At 64.4% G+C, this 12,521-nt stretch overlaps 2 protein-coding genes across 8 annotated transcripts in view; one reads left to right on the top strand and one right to left on the bottom strand.

The window, feature by feature from the left end:
• SECISBP2 (SECIS binding protein 2) overlaps positions 1-1,063 on the top strand; it is a 40,222-nt gene extending 39,159 nt beyond the window's left edge. For 4 of the 5 annotated variants that reach the window (XM_029919417.1, XM_029919418.1, XM_029919413.1 and 1 more), the window contains 2 exons: positions 17-59; positions 352-1,063. In XM_029919417.1, coding sequence (XP_029775277.1) covers positions 17-59; positions 352-455 — 147 coding nt within the window. In that variant the 3' untranslated portion in view covers positions 456-1,063. The remainder of the gene's footprint in view (positions 1-16; positions 60-351) is intronic. The other variant, XM_029919415.1, reaches the window with a different exon arrangement.
• A 730-nt stretch (positions 1,064-1,793) lies between these two features.
• The window catches only part of SEMA4D (semaphorin 4D), a 28,380-nt gene continuing 17,652 nt past the window's right edge, over positions 1,794-12,521 (bottom strand). The window contains exons 14-17 of one of the 3 annotated variants that reach the window (XM_029919410.1): positions 10,447-10,650; positions 4,284-4,493; positions 2,980-3,077; positions 1,794-2,561 (exon numbers count right to left, since the gene is read on the bottom strand). In XM_029919410.1, coding sequence (XP_029775270.1) covers positions 2,535-2,561; positions 2,980-3,077; positions 4,284-4,493; positions 10,447-10,650 — 539 coding nt within the window. In that variant the 3' untranslated portion in view covers positions 1,794-2,534. Of the gene's footprint in view, positions 2,562-2,979; positions 3,078-4,068; positions 4,494-6,788; positions 6,810-10,446; positions 10,651-12,521 lie in introns of those variants that run through there. The other 2 variants (XM_029919412.1, XM_029919411.1) reach the window with 2 other exon arrangements.

Below are 12,521 nucleotides of genomic sequence, written 5' to 3'. Positions count from 1 at the left end.
GCCCGCGCCCCCGCAGGCCGCCCCCGCTCCCGCCGCAGGGGCAGACGAACCACACTACAGTGAGTGCCGGGGGCGGGCGTGCCAGGGGGAGGGCCTGCTGCTGAAGGCCAGCTCGGGTCCTGTCTGGTGTCCCAGGAGCTGGTCTCACGCAGACCTCGGGCCGGACGGCACCTGAGCAGAGGGTGGCCGTGAAGACAGCGCTGTCCCTAGACTAGTGTGTGCTGAGGGTTGGCGGGGGGGAGTCCGTGCCAGGCCTGTGCGGGGACCGAGCCCCGGGTGGCACGCTTCTCAGCGGAGACTGCCCCGGGCGTCCCTGCCAATCCCTCAGCTGTGCCGCCCTCTCCTTTGCAGTGGAGATCTGGAGGAAACACCTGGAAGCCTACAGCCGGTGTGCCCTGGAGCTGGAGGACTCGCTGGAGGCTTCGACCTCTCGGATGATGAACCTGAACTTGTAGGAGGACTTTGTGGGGAGTGTTATGGATTTGGGGTGAGGAAGGGGGTGCGAAAGACTTTGGGGCCTTCTCAGTTTCTCGTTGACCCAATGTGTTCTGTGTGGCTGTTTAATTGGGAAGCGAATCCGAGCTGTGCACCCAGGGAGCGGGCACTCGGGTGTGCCAGCGGGAGCCTTTCCGGAAATTGCGGAGTGGTGGCTTTGGGTCTGTGAGCACTCGGTCTGGAAGAGACTGTGTGCTGCCCGGCGTTGGTTGCTCGGAGGACGCCGAGTGCGTGCCAGGCCGCGGCCGCCCGCCAGCACGACCCCAGAGGCGGCGGCTTTCTGGGGACCTGGCTTTCTGGCTGGAAGATTTGCTAAAATGAGCCGGGGGTGGGGGGGGAGGGTTGGTTCTTTAACCTGTGATCTTTTGACATGGATTATTCCTTTTTGGTTTTATTTTTCCAAGGAGCCATGTATATCGAGGTTCGAAATCTGTTTTGATAATCTACAAATCCTGTTTTTCTTATTAATGAACATGCTGTAGCTGCGGTTTCTGGCCAGCAGCATACTGCCCTCGTGCTCTCCTGTGGGAGGGTGTATTTATTTGGAATAAAGAGCAGTGATTTAAGAGCCCGGTGCCTCCGGCCGTCCAGGCCCGCAGGCCAGGTTTGCTGCGCCAGGGCTGCGAGGTGAGCTCTGTCACGTCAGGTGCTGCCCCTGAGGAGTGGCCTGCGGTGAGGGCGCCAGAGCGAGTGAGGTCAGAAGTGGGAGGTGGTGTCTCAGACACCAGTCTGTCCTGCCGTCTGGACGCTTGCTGTTCCTAGCATGCGTCTGCTCTGTTCGCTGCCTGAGCTGGTTAAGTGGGGGCCTCGGTTCGGGTCACGATCTCATGCTTGGCAGGATCGAGCCCGACGTCAGGCTCTGTGCTGACAGTATAGGGGCTGTGTGGGACTCACTCTCTCTCAAAATAATTTTTTTAAATGAATTATCTGCTTAAAGTTTAAGTGGGAGGGGGCGTGGGGTAAGGCCGCCCAGGCCCTCGGGGGCAGGGAGACACAGTGTGGGCAAGGCTTTCCTCCTGTCCTGGGCCTGAAAATCAGATGATGGAGGGAAGATTCCGGAATTAATCTACAAGGAGAAAATTAAATTCAGCAGGGATCCTGGGCTTGTGCGTGGAGCTCGCGGGAGGAGGGGCCAAGGCCGAGCAGTGAGGTTTGCACGCCGCCTCCGGCTCCTCAGAGGGTTTGCCTCTCGTGTGCCCTGGGGGTGGCCTCCCGCTGTCACGTTCCCAGCAGGGGCTCCTGCCCCAGCGGACAGAGTGGCCTGTGCGGGGCCGCAGGAAGCAGACGACACTCGGGCCTCCCGTGCAGATACCTCACCCCGTTTAGTTTTATTCTTCTCACCAGCGCAGAGGACCAGACGCTGCCTCCAAACCGTGTTTCCCACCAGAGTCCTCCCCGGGGTGGCGTGCCGCTTTCTGTGGGCACGAGAGCGCTCCGACTACAGCGGCCGGGGGGCTGGGGCACCCCGTGGGGAAGCATGCTCACGGCCTTCCACAGAAAACGCTGTGACGGCGTGGGTGGGACACGTGTGCGGCTTCGTAACCAGGGTTCTGGCCGCAGGCGACGTCCGTGTGCGGGGTCACAGGGAGCTCCCGTCTGCTCTGAAGCGGGGCTTTGGTTTTCTGGTTCGCGCATTCCGTGAAGAGCTGTCATTCCCTACGTAGAGGTATCGCGCGGTCAGGCTGCGCGGCCTTGGGCTTCACGCTGACGCGCTTGGGCTGGCTGCTGCGTGTCCTGCCAGCTCGGGTCCCAAAGCACTTCCCAGGGCGGCCCCGGGGGAAGGTGGCCGGCAGCAGCCGGAACCAGGAGGTGGCTCCGGCACCAGAGTGACCGGGCAGCGCAGCAGCAGCGTTTCTGGGAGAGAAGCCGTCACGCGCTCCCCCCTCTGCCCGCCGGGGCCTGGCTGCCTGTTTCTGCCGGAGCCTTCTGTGCCACGTAAGCACCCAACTTTACACAGGTCTGACCACTGTCACAGGAAGGAAGTTGGGGTGTGTCCACGCCTCAGGCAAGGTGGCCTCCCCGGTGGCGGTGTCCTGGGCCTAAAGGTCACCCTTGTCACAGCTCTCCTGAAAGAACACAACGCAGCCCCTGTGAGCCCCTGGCAGGACACGCGCCCTTCCCCACCCCTGCTGTCCTAGGCCGCGGCCCCGCCCGCGTGCACCTCCTTCGGGTCTAGGAGGGGAGCCCCGGGGCGGAGCTCCCAAGCCCAGGCAGAGACATGGAGCCTGTGCTGGGAGTGAGGCGAGGTCTCGTGTGGCCACTGTCCCCAGCAACTTGGGAACTGGGGATGGCGGCCCTGTCACCTCACTGCTCAGACAGCAGTCCCCTCTCCGAGAGTGGGACACAGCCAGTGGGCCCTCCCTGCTGGCCCCAGAACAGCTCTGTCGGCCAAGAGCACAGGCGTGGGGTCCCTGCAGGACCCCCCCCCCCACATGGCAGGAGGCACCCCGCCAGCCCCCACCCACCCTGGGCCCAGCCACATACCCACGCCTTCCTCCAGCTGTGCATCAGGCGGTTGTGCTCCCCGGCCACAGCCTTCCAGGTGGCCAGCTCTTGGGTCCACTGCTCCTGGTGGCTCGCCTCTGTAAGACAAGTGGGTGCCGGTGTCCTCGCCGCAGGCCCCTGAGGCGCGCACCGCCTGCCAAGGCCATTCCGGGGGATGCGCTCCCCGCTCCGGCCTGGGGTTCCAGGGGCTTTCCTTGTCGGCACCCCCCCCCCCGGCCCATCCTCCTCCTGTGTGTTCCCTGTCCAGGCGGGCGAGGGCCTGTCTCCCCACATCTCGGGGTGATGCAGAGGGCCCACCCCACCAGGGAGGCTGCTGCCTGCTCCGCATGGCCGGCCCCGGGAGCTTGACCGAGGGCGAGTTACTTGAGCTGCAAGGACGGACGGCATGGGCTGGGGTCCATGTTGCTCATCTCAGAACTGAGTGCTAGGGACCAGACATTTGAGACAGAGAGCAGGCCAGGGCCTGGGCTCTGGTGGCGCCTTCAGGGGTCTTTCACCCAAAGGGACCCTGCAGGGACTCCCAACTCCCATCCTGAGAGAACCCCCCGTTGCTGACACCCCTGCCCCCTCAGCGGACACAGCGGGCTGGCGTGTGCTGCCTGCAGCGTGCCGCGGACAGACCGCCGAGAGCAGGTCAGGTCGCCTTCTGTGAGCTGACCACAGCCTGCCTGCCTGCCTGCTGGGGGGGCGGGGCGCGCGGGCACCGTCCCCTGACCTCTGCTGACATCTCATGTTTACGTGACGCTTTGGTCAGGCAGGGGAGATCGGGCTCCTGGGGGAGCGAGTGTTTGCAAGGGCTTCTCCCTCCCTCGTCCTGCCCTGGGAGGGCGGGGCCCAAGCAGCCCGCTGAGAATGGGCACCGAACAGGAGCAGAAACCCCAAGCCCTGGACTCTGAACCACAGAGGCACCCGTGGGAACCGAGCGGACCTGAGGAAGTGGGATCCCAGGCCAGCACGGGGGAGGCCGGGGGGCCGGACGGTGAGGGTGAGGGTGCGCGCTGCCTCCCAGGCGGTTCAGAAGTGCCCAACTGAGGGCAGTTCCAGAAAGCGCACAGGAAATAAAGGACAGCAGAGGAAGTAGCATTAAAAGCTCCCCAAGTACACGCAGCTCTCCAAGTGGAGGGAGACCCCCAGACGTGACCACTCCCTGCGCTCGACGGCCACGCGCCACAGCACGTGGAGGGGACGTGAGGCAGCGGCCGGGGACTCAGGACGGCAGGGAGAGACAGGAATAAACACGCGGCCCGTGTGGCGGGCGGGGGCGTGCATCCAGCGCCACTTACCGGACCTCACGACGGTCACCCGCACCCGGGAGGTCCTGTTGCCCGCGGCCGACAGGACGGAGCAGCGGTACGTGGCGCTCTCGCTGATGGCATCTCGCAGCCAGCTGAGCGCGTGGGCCCTGCCGTCGGGCAGCGCGTGGCTCTGCGTGGGGACGCACGTCTCCAGTTCTCGGCCATTCTTCTCCCAGACGAAGTGGACGTCTGCGGGCCCTGGGGAGACAGAGACCCGTCTCCGCCGGCGGCCCCTGGACTCCCGCTGGGGAGCCACAGGACTGGGGTGGGGACAGGCGGTGTGGAGCCCCCACGCCCGGGGCCTCCGTTGTCCCGGTGGGCCCCCGCGTGGGGGACAGGGCAGCTTTCACTGCAGTCCTCGTGTCCCTGCACACCCCCGGACCCTGGGAGCAGAGGTGCGCCTGTGCCGCCCCCGTGGCTCCCTGCTCCCTCCCCTCAGATGGCGCCTGCAGCACACCCTGAGGCCGTGGGGGGCGCCTGGTGACCGTGCTCTGGGGGCGGGTGTCCATCCTCCACCACGGGACTGGGCCTGGGCCCTTCGCCTCGCGCTTGTGACCAGAACTTGGCCTCCGCGTGGCCCCCCTGCCTCCCCAGGACCTAAGTTGGCGATGGGGCTGCCTCCAAGGGTGAGGGCCCCCTCCTCTCTGCCTGCGCCAGGTGTGCACGACACCAAGGGGGGGCTGTGAGCCGACCCAGACCAGAGTCAGGCCCCCCTGACCACGGCCCCCCCAGGAGCCTGTTTCTCAAATCAGGGGTCTGGGCAGCTGGTGGCCCATTCAAGCATCAACTCGCTTTCGGCTCGGATTGTGATCTCACGGTTCGAGGCCCATGTTGGGCTCTGTGCTGACGGCGTGAACCTGCTGGGTGCTCTCTGTTCCTCCCCTGCCCAGGTGCTCGCTTGCTCTCAAAAATAAAAGAAAATCAACAATTCAAAAGCAGTGTTCTTCTACGTAGTTGCCCCCATCCTGGGAGTGACAAACTGCTGCGTCCTGGAGGCCGGTCAGCAGAGGGAGGCGTGGGTCTGTGTGTGACTGGGGTTCACAGCGAGGAGGAACCCGGGCGGCCACGGACCGGAGCCCAGCGCACCGAGCAGGAGCCTGGGGGCGTGGGAGCGCGTGTGTGGGTGTGCATGCGGGTGCGCGCAGCAGAGTGCTGGGGAGCCTGTGTGGGCACCCGTGTGTGTCTGGGTGCCGCGTGCGGGAGCGTGTGCGCCCAAGGCCAGTGCTCCGGGCGGGGAGGGTGAGGTGGGGCAGAGGCTGGTGCGGCTGGTCAGGCCGAGGTCCCTGACTTCACAAATCCCCGTGGGATCCTCAGGGCACCTTCCACCGCTGGCCCCGTCACCAGTGATCCACCTCGTTCAGGATCTCGAAAGAACCTTCCTCGAGAGGAGGGAGAGGCAGAGCCTGGGGGCGGACGACCAGGGCAGAATCGTGAGGCAGCGCTCAGAACACCGAGGGACCCGGGCCGTTTCTAGTAGCAGGAACTCAGGGACCGCACAAGGGGCCTCAGGTGATGCAATGGCCACCTGTGCCATCCTTCGTTAGGTTCACGGTTAGGACGACCGTGACACAGGGACGTGTTTGCCCATGTGTGAGCGCACGCCCGAGGGCCTGCGGGGCCTGCCCAGGATGCCCGCATGGCCGTCGTGCTAGCCACGCTGCCTCACAAGGTAAGAATTCCAGGCGCTTCTGTCTCCGCCTCCCCGGGGCTTCCAGACGCACCGCGACAAATCCTCTGACAGCAAGAGTAAGGCACGCGCCTGGAAGAAAGGCGCCACAGGCTCTCAGCTTCCAGAAGGGGTTCAAGCGAGTTGCACACGGCGGCACACGGGCCTGCGCGGCCTCGTGGCCAGGCCCGGGCCTGTGCTCTGGGCTGCTTGTCTCCGCACCGCTGGTTTTCTCCCCGGTGTTCTGCGCTGCGCCCACTGATAGCCCCCCGTGTGTATCTGACACACGTGCACGCGCACCTGGGTGTCTGCACTTACAGGTGCCTCTGTGCACCTGCCCGTCGGCTGGCGCACAGCCTTGGTCACTGCTGGGCGCACCGCCACGTTCCCCGCCGGCCCCTCCGTGGGATCAAGTTAAAAAGGATTGTCGTGAAGCACCATGATTGAGACCATGAGGTTTTCAGTGTCCAGACACTGAAGTTGGTTACAGAAAGGCCTGGGCTCCCCCTCATCTCCACTGTCTGATGGTGACCTGTGCCGAGACCCCCCCAGCATGCATCACAGGAGCTTCTGGAAGGTTCTCCCGTATCCATAGCACAAAGAACCAGGTGGCTTGAGCCGGGGCCATACTGTCACCCCAAGACACACGGCTGGGACCCTTCAGGAGTAGAATCCCTGGCCGACGGCACCTGGAGCACGGGCCGTTCGGAAACACCACGTGCCCCTCTGTCCTGAAACCCTTAAGTTCAGCATCAGGAAATACTGTCCAATGTGTTCAGCACAGTAACGCGCTAAAAGCAGTAAAGGGGTACTTACGTCGCACTCACCTTTTTAAAGGTATCCACCTCCTGAATGCAGGCGAGAGCAAGGAAGGAAAGCGACAGTTAAAACCAGGTGTAGGGCCAGCACGCGCCACTCGGGGCGATCCCGCCACCACAGGGTGTGCAGCCCGGAAGGACGAGGGACACGGTGTGGGCTGCCAGCTCCCCCCTGCCCCAGCCCGGTGGAGGGGACCGCCAGTGCAGTTCATCCTACTCTGTGACAAAACAGGAGCCCCTTGGGGCAGCAGCCTCCCGGATGCTGGGACAGCCCCAAGTTGGAGGGGAGTGTGATGGGTGCAGCCCCTCTTCTCGGCCGCATCATTGGCAGGAGCCCCGGGGTGGGCCTCCCTCCAGCTGTCCCTGTGCATGTGCTCCCCCTGACCCGGGGCCAGCCCATCTCCAGTGCCCAGGCCAGGGGCCTCCTGCCGCCTACCGGCCACACCGGAGGGGACGGCCGCTCTGCGGGCGCTGCCCTGCAGGCGGGTTCACACGTGCACAGAAATCAGGACCTAAACGTGTCTGGGGGTGGGGAGCTTCCTGGGCCTCCAGCGCCCCAATCCTATCAGCCCTCCTTCCTCCTTAGAATGCTCCATGCTTCATTATCACCAGGCTGCCTGCGCCCTAAGGTCGGCTGAAGGGAGACCCCCCCAGAACATCCAGGTCCTAACCCCTGGAACTGCACGTGGCAAAAGGCGCTTTGCAAACCTGTGGGGGCGGCAGGGGGCCATCCCGCACGCGAGGACGCTCGGTACAGGCGCACACGTCATCACAAGACACGCCCCTCCCAGCAGAACCACGCCCTCCACGCTAAGGAAGGAGACGCAGCAAGGTGACAGACCCCCCCCCGCCTTGTCCACCCATGGACGGGGCCCGGCCCTTCTGGAAGATGACCAGCTCATGTCGTCTACTGCCAGGGCTCAGCTGTGGCCTTTCCGGAGCCCCGCCCCAAAACACCAGTGCCCACGGCCACCGCAGATCTGGGACTCGGGCCGGGCGCCCTGTGCTACCCCGCTGCCCCCAGGGCCCGAAAGGGTACCCGTTTCTATCACCGTAGTTAAAAAAAGCCATCGACCCAGAACAGCCACGTGTCACCTAGAGTACAGAGGATCCGTACTTAGCTTAAAAAGACACAGATCTGACTTAGACCAGACGCCTAAATACATCAGGGATGCGGCGGGGCCGCGGGGCAGACACACACTCCACCTGCTAAGAATCACGGAGCGCCCTTCCGCGTGCCTATGGCGCAGGCGCAGTTTACATCCGTTTCCACGTTCCCAACGACCGCTCCGCCTGCTCGATGCGGGACGGTGACCGCTGTGCTTATCTGAACGAATTCCGCCACGAGGACCACGCATGCGTGATTTCTGGCACGTGAAACACAACCGGCAGCCAGCCTACCTCCGCCTCTCCGGCTCAGGACCCTTCCCTCCGCTCACCTCTGGCGTGCACACCGCGCTTCCCCGGAGAGGGGTGCCGCTGGGACGCCGCCCCCGACTCCAGAGCGCTCCTCCCCACGCGCAGGCGCAGAGCGCAGCACTCCGCCCTCTCTGGCACATGCACACGCGCACATGCGCACACTGCTGGGACAATCCGGGGAGAATGGGGAGCAGAGAAGCCCCCCGAGTCACCGCTCCGAGGCTGTGCCCATCCCAGCAGCCCCCCGGCGTGAGGGAGACCACTTGGGGACCACACGGACGGTACCTTTGAGAGGGAGGTACCTGCAGCCAGAGCCGCAGAAACCGACACTTCGCAGAGGAGCCTGAAACTTGGTCCTGTGTTCGGGCACGTTCCTTGACTTGGGGGAAGAAAGGACCAAAGATGGTGTCGTTTTGGATACCACATGCTTGGACAGCCCCTGGCACAACCAGCCAGCGCTGGTCCGTGGACTGGGTTTAGGGGAAGAGGTGCCTGGATGTCGATGTGTCACTGGGGGGCCCAACACCAGTGACTGTGGCAGGCCGGGCCTGGGTGGGGGGCCGTGTGGGGCCTGCCTTGGGCAGAGGGGACTGGGCTCCGTCAGCCTGGCGAATCACTCTTGGCAACAGTGGTTTCCGGTCTGCACGCCAGATGCTCATCGTTAGGTGGGTCCTCCTGGCCGTCGGGCCCCTGAGAACGACCTCCTGGCTCTGCTGTGAGCAGAAGCAAGTGCTCCGGAGGCTGGGGTGGGGGTGGCGGCTGTGGGGTCTCTAGTCCCTTCCTCCGTCACCGCTGCCTAGCGGGGTGCCCTCCCTCGGGGCGCAGCCCTCACGCCGACCTGCAGGACGCCCTGCTGCAGCGTGTGTGCTCTGCACTGAGCTTGCCCTGGGCAAACGCGGAGCACAGGCCCCTCCGGGGATCCTCGACCCTCCCGAGGATTCGGGCCCTCCCTCTGCGCGAGACAGGACGCGACAGGCCCCCTGGGAGCAGCGGTCCTTCCCAGGCCGCCTCCCGGCCTCAGGGGGAGGCTCCTGGGACAGGAAGTCCCAGGTGGGCCACTGCTCCTGGGGAGAGAGCAAGGAACACGGGGAGGTGGGGGGGAGGGTTGCTGGGGCCGGAGTTCCTCCGCTCAGTCCACACTGAGCACTGCGTCCCCACCTGCGCTGCCCACCTCTCCCGTCCCCGGGCTGTGACCCGCCAGCCACCAGCTACCAGCCGTTCACCGGCCCCCGGTTCCACGTGCAGGCCCGGCGAGACCGGAAGCGCGGAGGAAGAAACGCTCCTCTGGCTCTGACTTAAGCAGCAGAAGGGCAGGGAGGGCGGAGTGCCCCGAGTGACACTCTGCGTCCGCCCCGCCACCGGTGCCTCCTGCCCTGGCTGCGTGGGAATCGAACCCCTCGCTCCCAGCTGCCGCCAGCCCGTAACTGACCCTGCACGGGGTCCCTGCTCTGCCCAGACACCAGCCTGGCCCCGAGTCACAGGGACGGGGCACGAGCGCACGCATGCCAGCTACCAGGGAAGCCACATTTCGAAGTGTTCAGCTCTGGGTCTCTCACCAGGTCGTGTGACCCCCTGCTCTCCCCGCGATGGGGAGGACCCCACGCCTGCCTGGGGAGGATGCGATTTCTGCACGGAGGGCCCTGGAGGCCCCACGGGAAATCACTTGGCCCAACAGCCGCAGGAGGACCCACAGAAGCCGGGTCCTGGCACGGAGCTGGCGACTCGGGGCCACATGGACCTGCCACGAAGGTCCCACGCAACAGGCAGCCTCCCCCGCGGCTCGCACGTGAACGGCTTCCACCACTAAAATCTCACAAAAGCCAAGTTTGCTCTTTCTCCTCCTGAGCTCCGTTCATCCCCTCCGGGCACCCGCACCCAGCAGCACGACGGTGACAACGGCACAGCGGAGACACCGCCTGCACGTCCGCACTGCCACGCAAGTCGTGGGCACGCCCCCTGCAGGCTCAGAGCGACATTTTCCAACCTCCAGATTCCACACAGGAGGACCCCCAAATTGTCAGGCGCGCAAGGAGCCCGATATACGGGCAGCCGGCAAGCAGGCCTCAGGGCCAAGCCCGGCCCACCCGCGCCAGAGACCACGGGCGGCCACACCTGCAACGGTCGGCACCTGGCTCCGTGCGGGAGAAGTTGCGGGAAGAGCTGCTCCCTGGCGGTTCTGCCGCCTGCCCCGCCCCGCCCCGCGCCCTCCCCCGCAGCGCCCTCCCCGCCTGGCCGGGGCCCCACTCACCTGTGGCCTGGCAGAAGAGGTGGAAGGTCCCCAGGGCGTGCACGTGCTGGGCCTGGTCGCTCAGGAAGGGCGGCAGCAAGGCGACCGGCAGGCCGTCAGGCCCCGCGGCCGAGGCCGGCCAGGGGCTTCGGGGAGAGGAAGATGAGCCGGGGCCCCGACAGGACAGGGAGGAGGACCCCGGAGGAGGGAAGGGCAGAGATGAGGCTGCGAGACAGAGCACAGAGAAGAGAGGCGGCTGAGACCCACGTCATGAGGATCCCCCCGCAGGCCAAGGAAGGGAGCAGAGACAGGACAGGAAAGGGGGCGAGGCTGTCCCCAGGCCCGCGCGCCGGTCAGCAGCCGCCCCCAGCCACAGGAACCACGCACCCCCGTCGAGGATATGAGCTTCGCTTTTATTCGGTTACTTTTCAAATGTATACAATTCAAAGTAGAAAAATAAAAACAAAGTAAATCTTATAAAACACAAATGTGTACACCGGAATGGTCGAGTCCTATCGTGCCGAGTCGACCCTGTCCACGCAGGCACACCCAGATCCGAGCTCCGAGCCGCGGAGAGAGCCTCCGCTCACGGCCTGTGGGGAGCGGCCGGCGGAGCTCGGAGCCTCTCGCCCACGCGCGCCTTGAAAGATGCCGTCCGGCCACCGCTGTCCTGCTCGCTGGCAGGTGTGGACGGCTCGGTTCAGCCGAGCGGGACTTCCGGGTGGGCAGTGGACGTGAGACAGAAGCCAAATGTAACGGGACCTTCAGGTGGCTGATGCTCGGGGAACGTCTGTCTGTCCGTCCATCCGGCCGGCCGGCGTCCGCAGGGGAAGTCTTGAGCAGTGGCCGGGGGTATCCGATTGTGAAACGCTTGTTCCCTCCGCTCTGGGCCCGCCGGCTCCGCCGCTCCGTGCCCAAGCCCCCCGTTCACGGGACAGCCTTCCACGGTCTTCTCTTCTTCGAAAGAGTTAAAAGAAGCGGGGGGAAAAAAGTACCGAAAGAAAGAAAATCTCTGAAGAGGAGGCTTCCCTCAAGGAATAAAATTGAAAAATAAGAAGTGTGCTCAGACGGTTTCGTCAGTGTGTCTAAAAAGGAGAGAACACATTTCCCAAAGTAAGTTTATCCCTGAGAATCTTAAGCAACGTAAGCTGTATCTTTTACCCCTAATATACAACCCAATCTGGAAGATGTACATCTTCAGAATATTAGAACATCTGCTTCGGTAATTTAAAACAGAAACGACCTAAGATAAGAAAAGCAAAACCATAAAAAATAATTCCGTGAAAGCAGAGGTTCGTGCCAATCTGGACAACAGGCGGTAAGTTACCAATCTGATAAACAAAAACGTCATTTCCAATCTGGAATTCGAGGATCTTTCAGTGGCTGCTCTGAGGAGGGGACGCTCCAGGCGCGAGTGTCTGCGGGCCGGGGATGGCCCAGCCCTGCCCACAGGGGAGTCTCACCGCGGCCCAGTGGGGGAGGCTGGGGCGCGACGCTCGCCGTTTTCCGAGAGGACAAAGAGAAACCAAACCACAAGCTCGACGCAAGAGAAGAGACACAGAAGACAGGCGTGCGGACGCGGGCTCCCGGCGGAGACTCAGTCCCCGTCCGCGTCCGAGTCGGCATACTTCAGCTCACACTTGACGTCGAAGGGCCTGTCCCTGGCCGGGAGGTCATCCAGCCTCTGCGAGTCCTCCCTGTCGGTGGGCACCCTGCTGGCCATGGTGTCCTGCTCCGTCTCGTAGCCGGTGTCCAGGGCCGGCCGGGGCTGCCCCCCGTTCTGCTGGGAGAAGCTGCCCGGCTCCACCAGCGTCTCCTTGGCGCTCTGCTCGAACTCGGAGAAGTCGCCGGCCGGCTGCTTCTTGCCCAGCAGCACGGCCGAGCGGAACTTCAGGCACGGCCCGGGCAGGTAGCCCTGGTAGCAGTTGTAGGCGGCCAGGCAGAGGCAGAGCAGGAAGAAGAGGAGGAAGAGGACCATGAGCAGGCGGTTGTCGCTGGACTGCAGGTACATGGTCTTCTCCGAGTGCACTTGAGGGACCGTATTGATAAGGATCTTGGGCTCGCAGGACGTGCCAGTGGGCGCGGGGCTGGCCGGG

This window comes from Suricata suricatta, chromosome 13, assembly GCF_006229205.1.
Source record: "Suricata suricatta isolate VVHF042 chromosome 13, meerkat_22Aug2017_6uvM2_HiC, whole genome shotgun sequence".
Lineage (NCBI taxonomy): Eukaryota > Metazoa > Chordata > Mammalia > Carnivora > Herpestidae > Suricata > Suricata suricatta.
The sequence above is the reverse complement of the archived record's forward strand: the minus strand, read 5'-3'. Positions and strand labels throughout refer to the sequence as shown.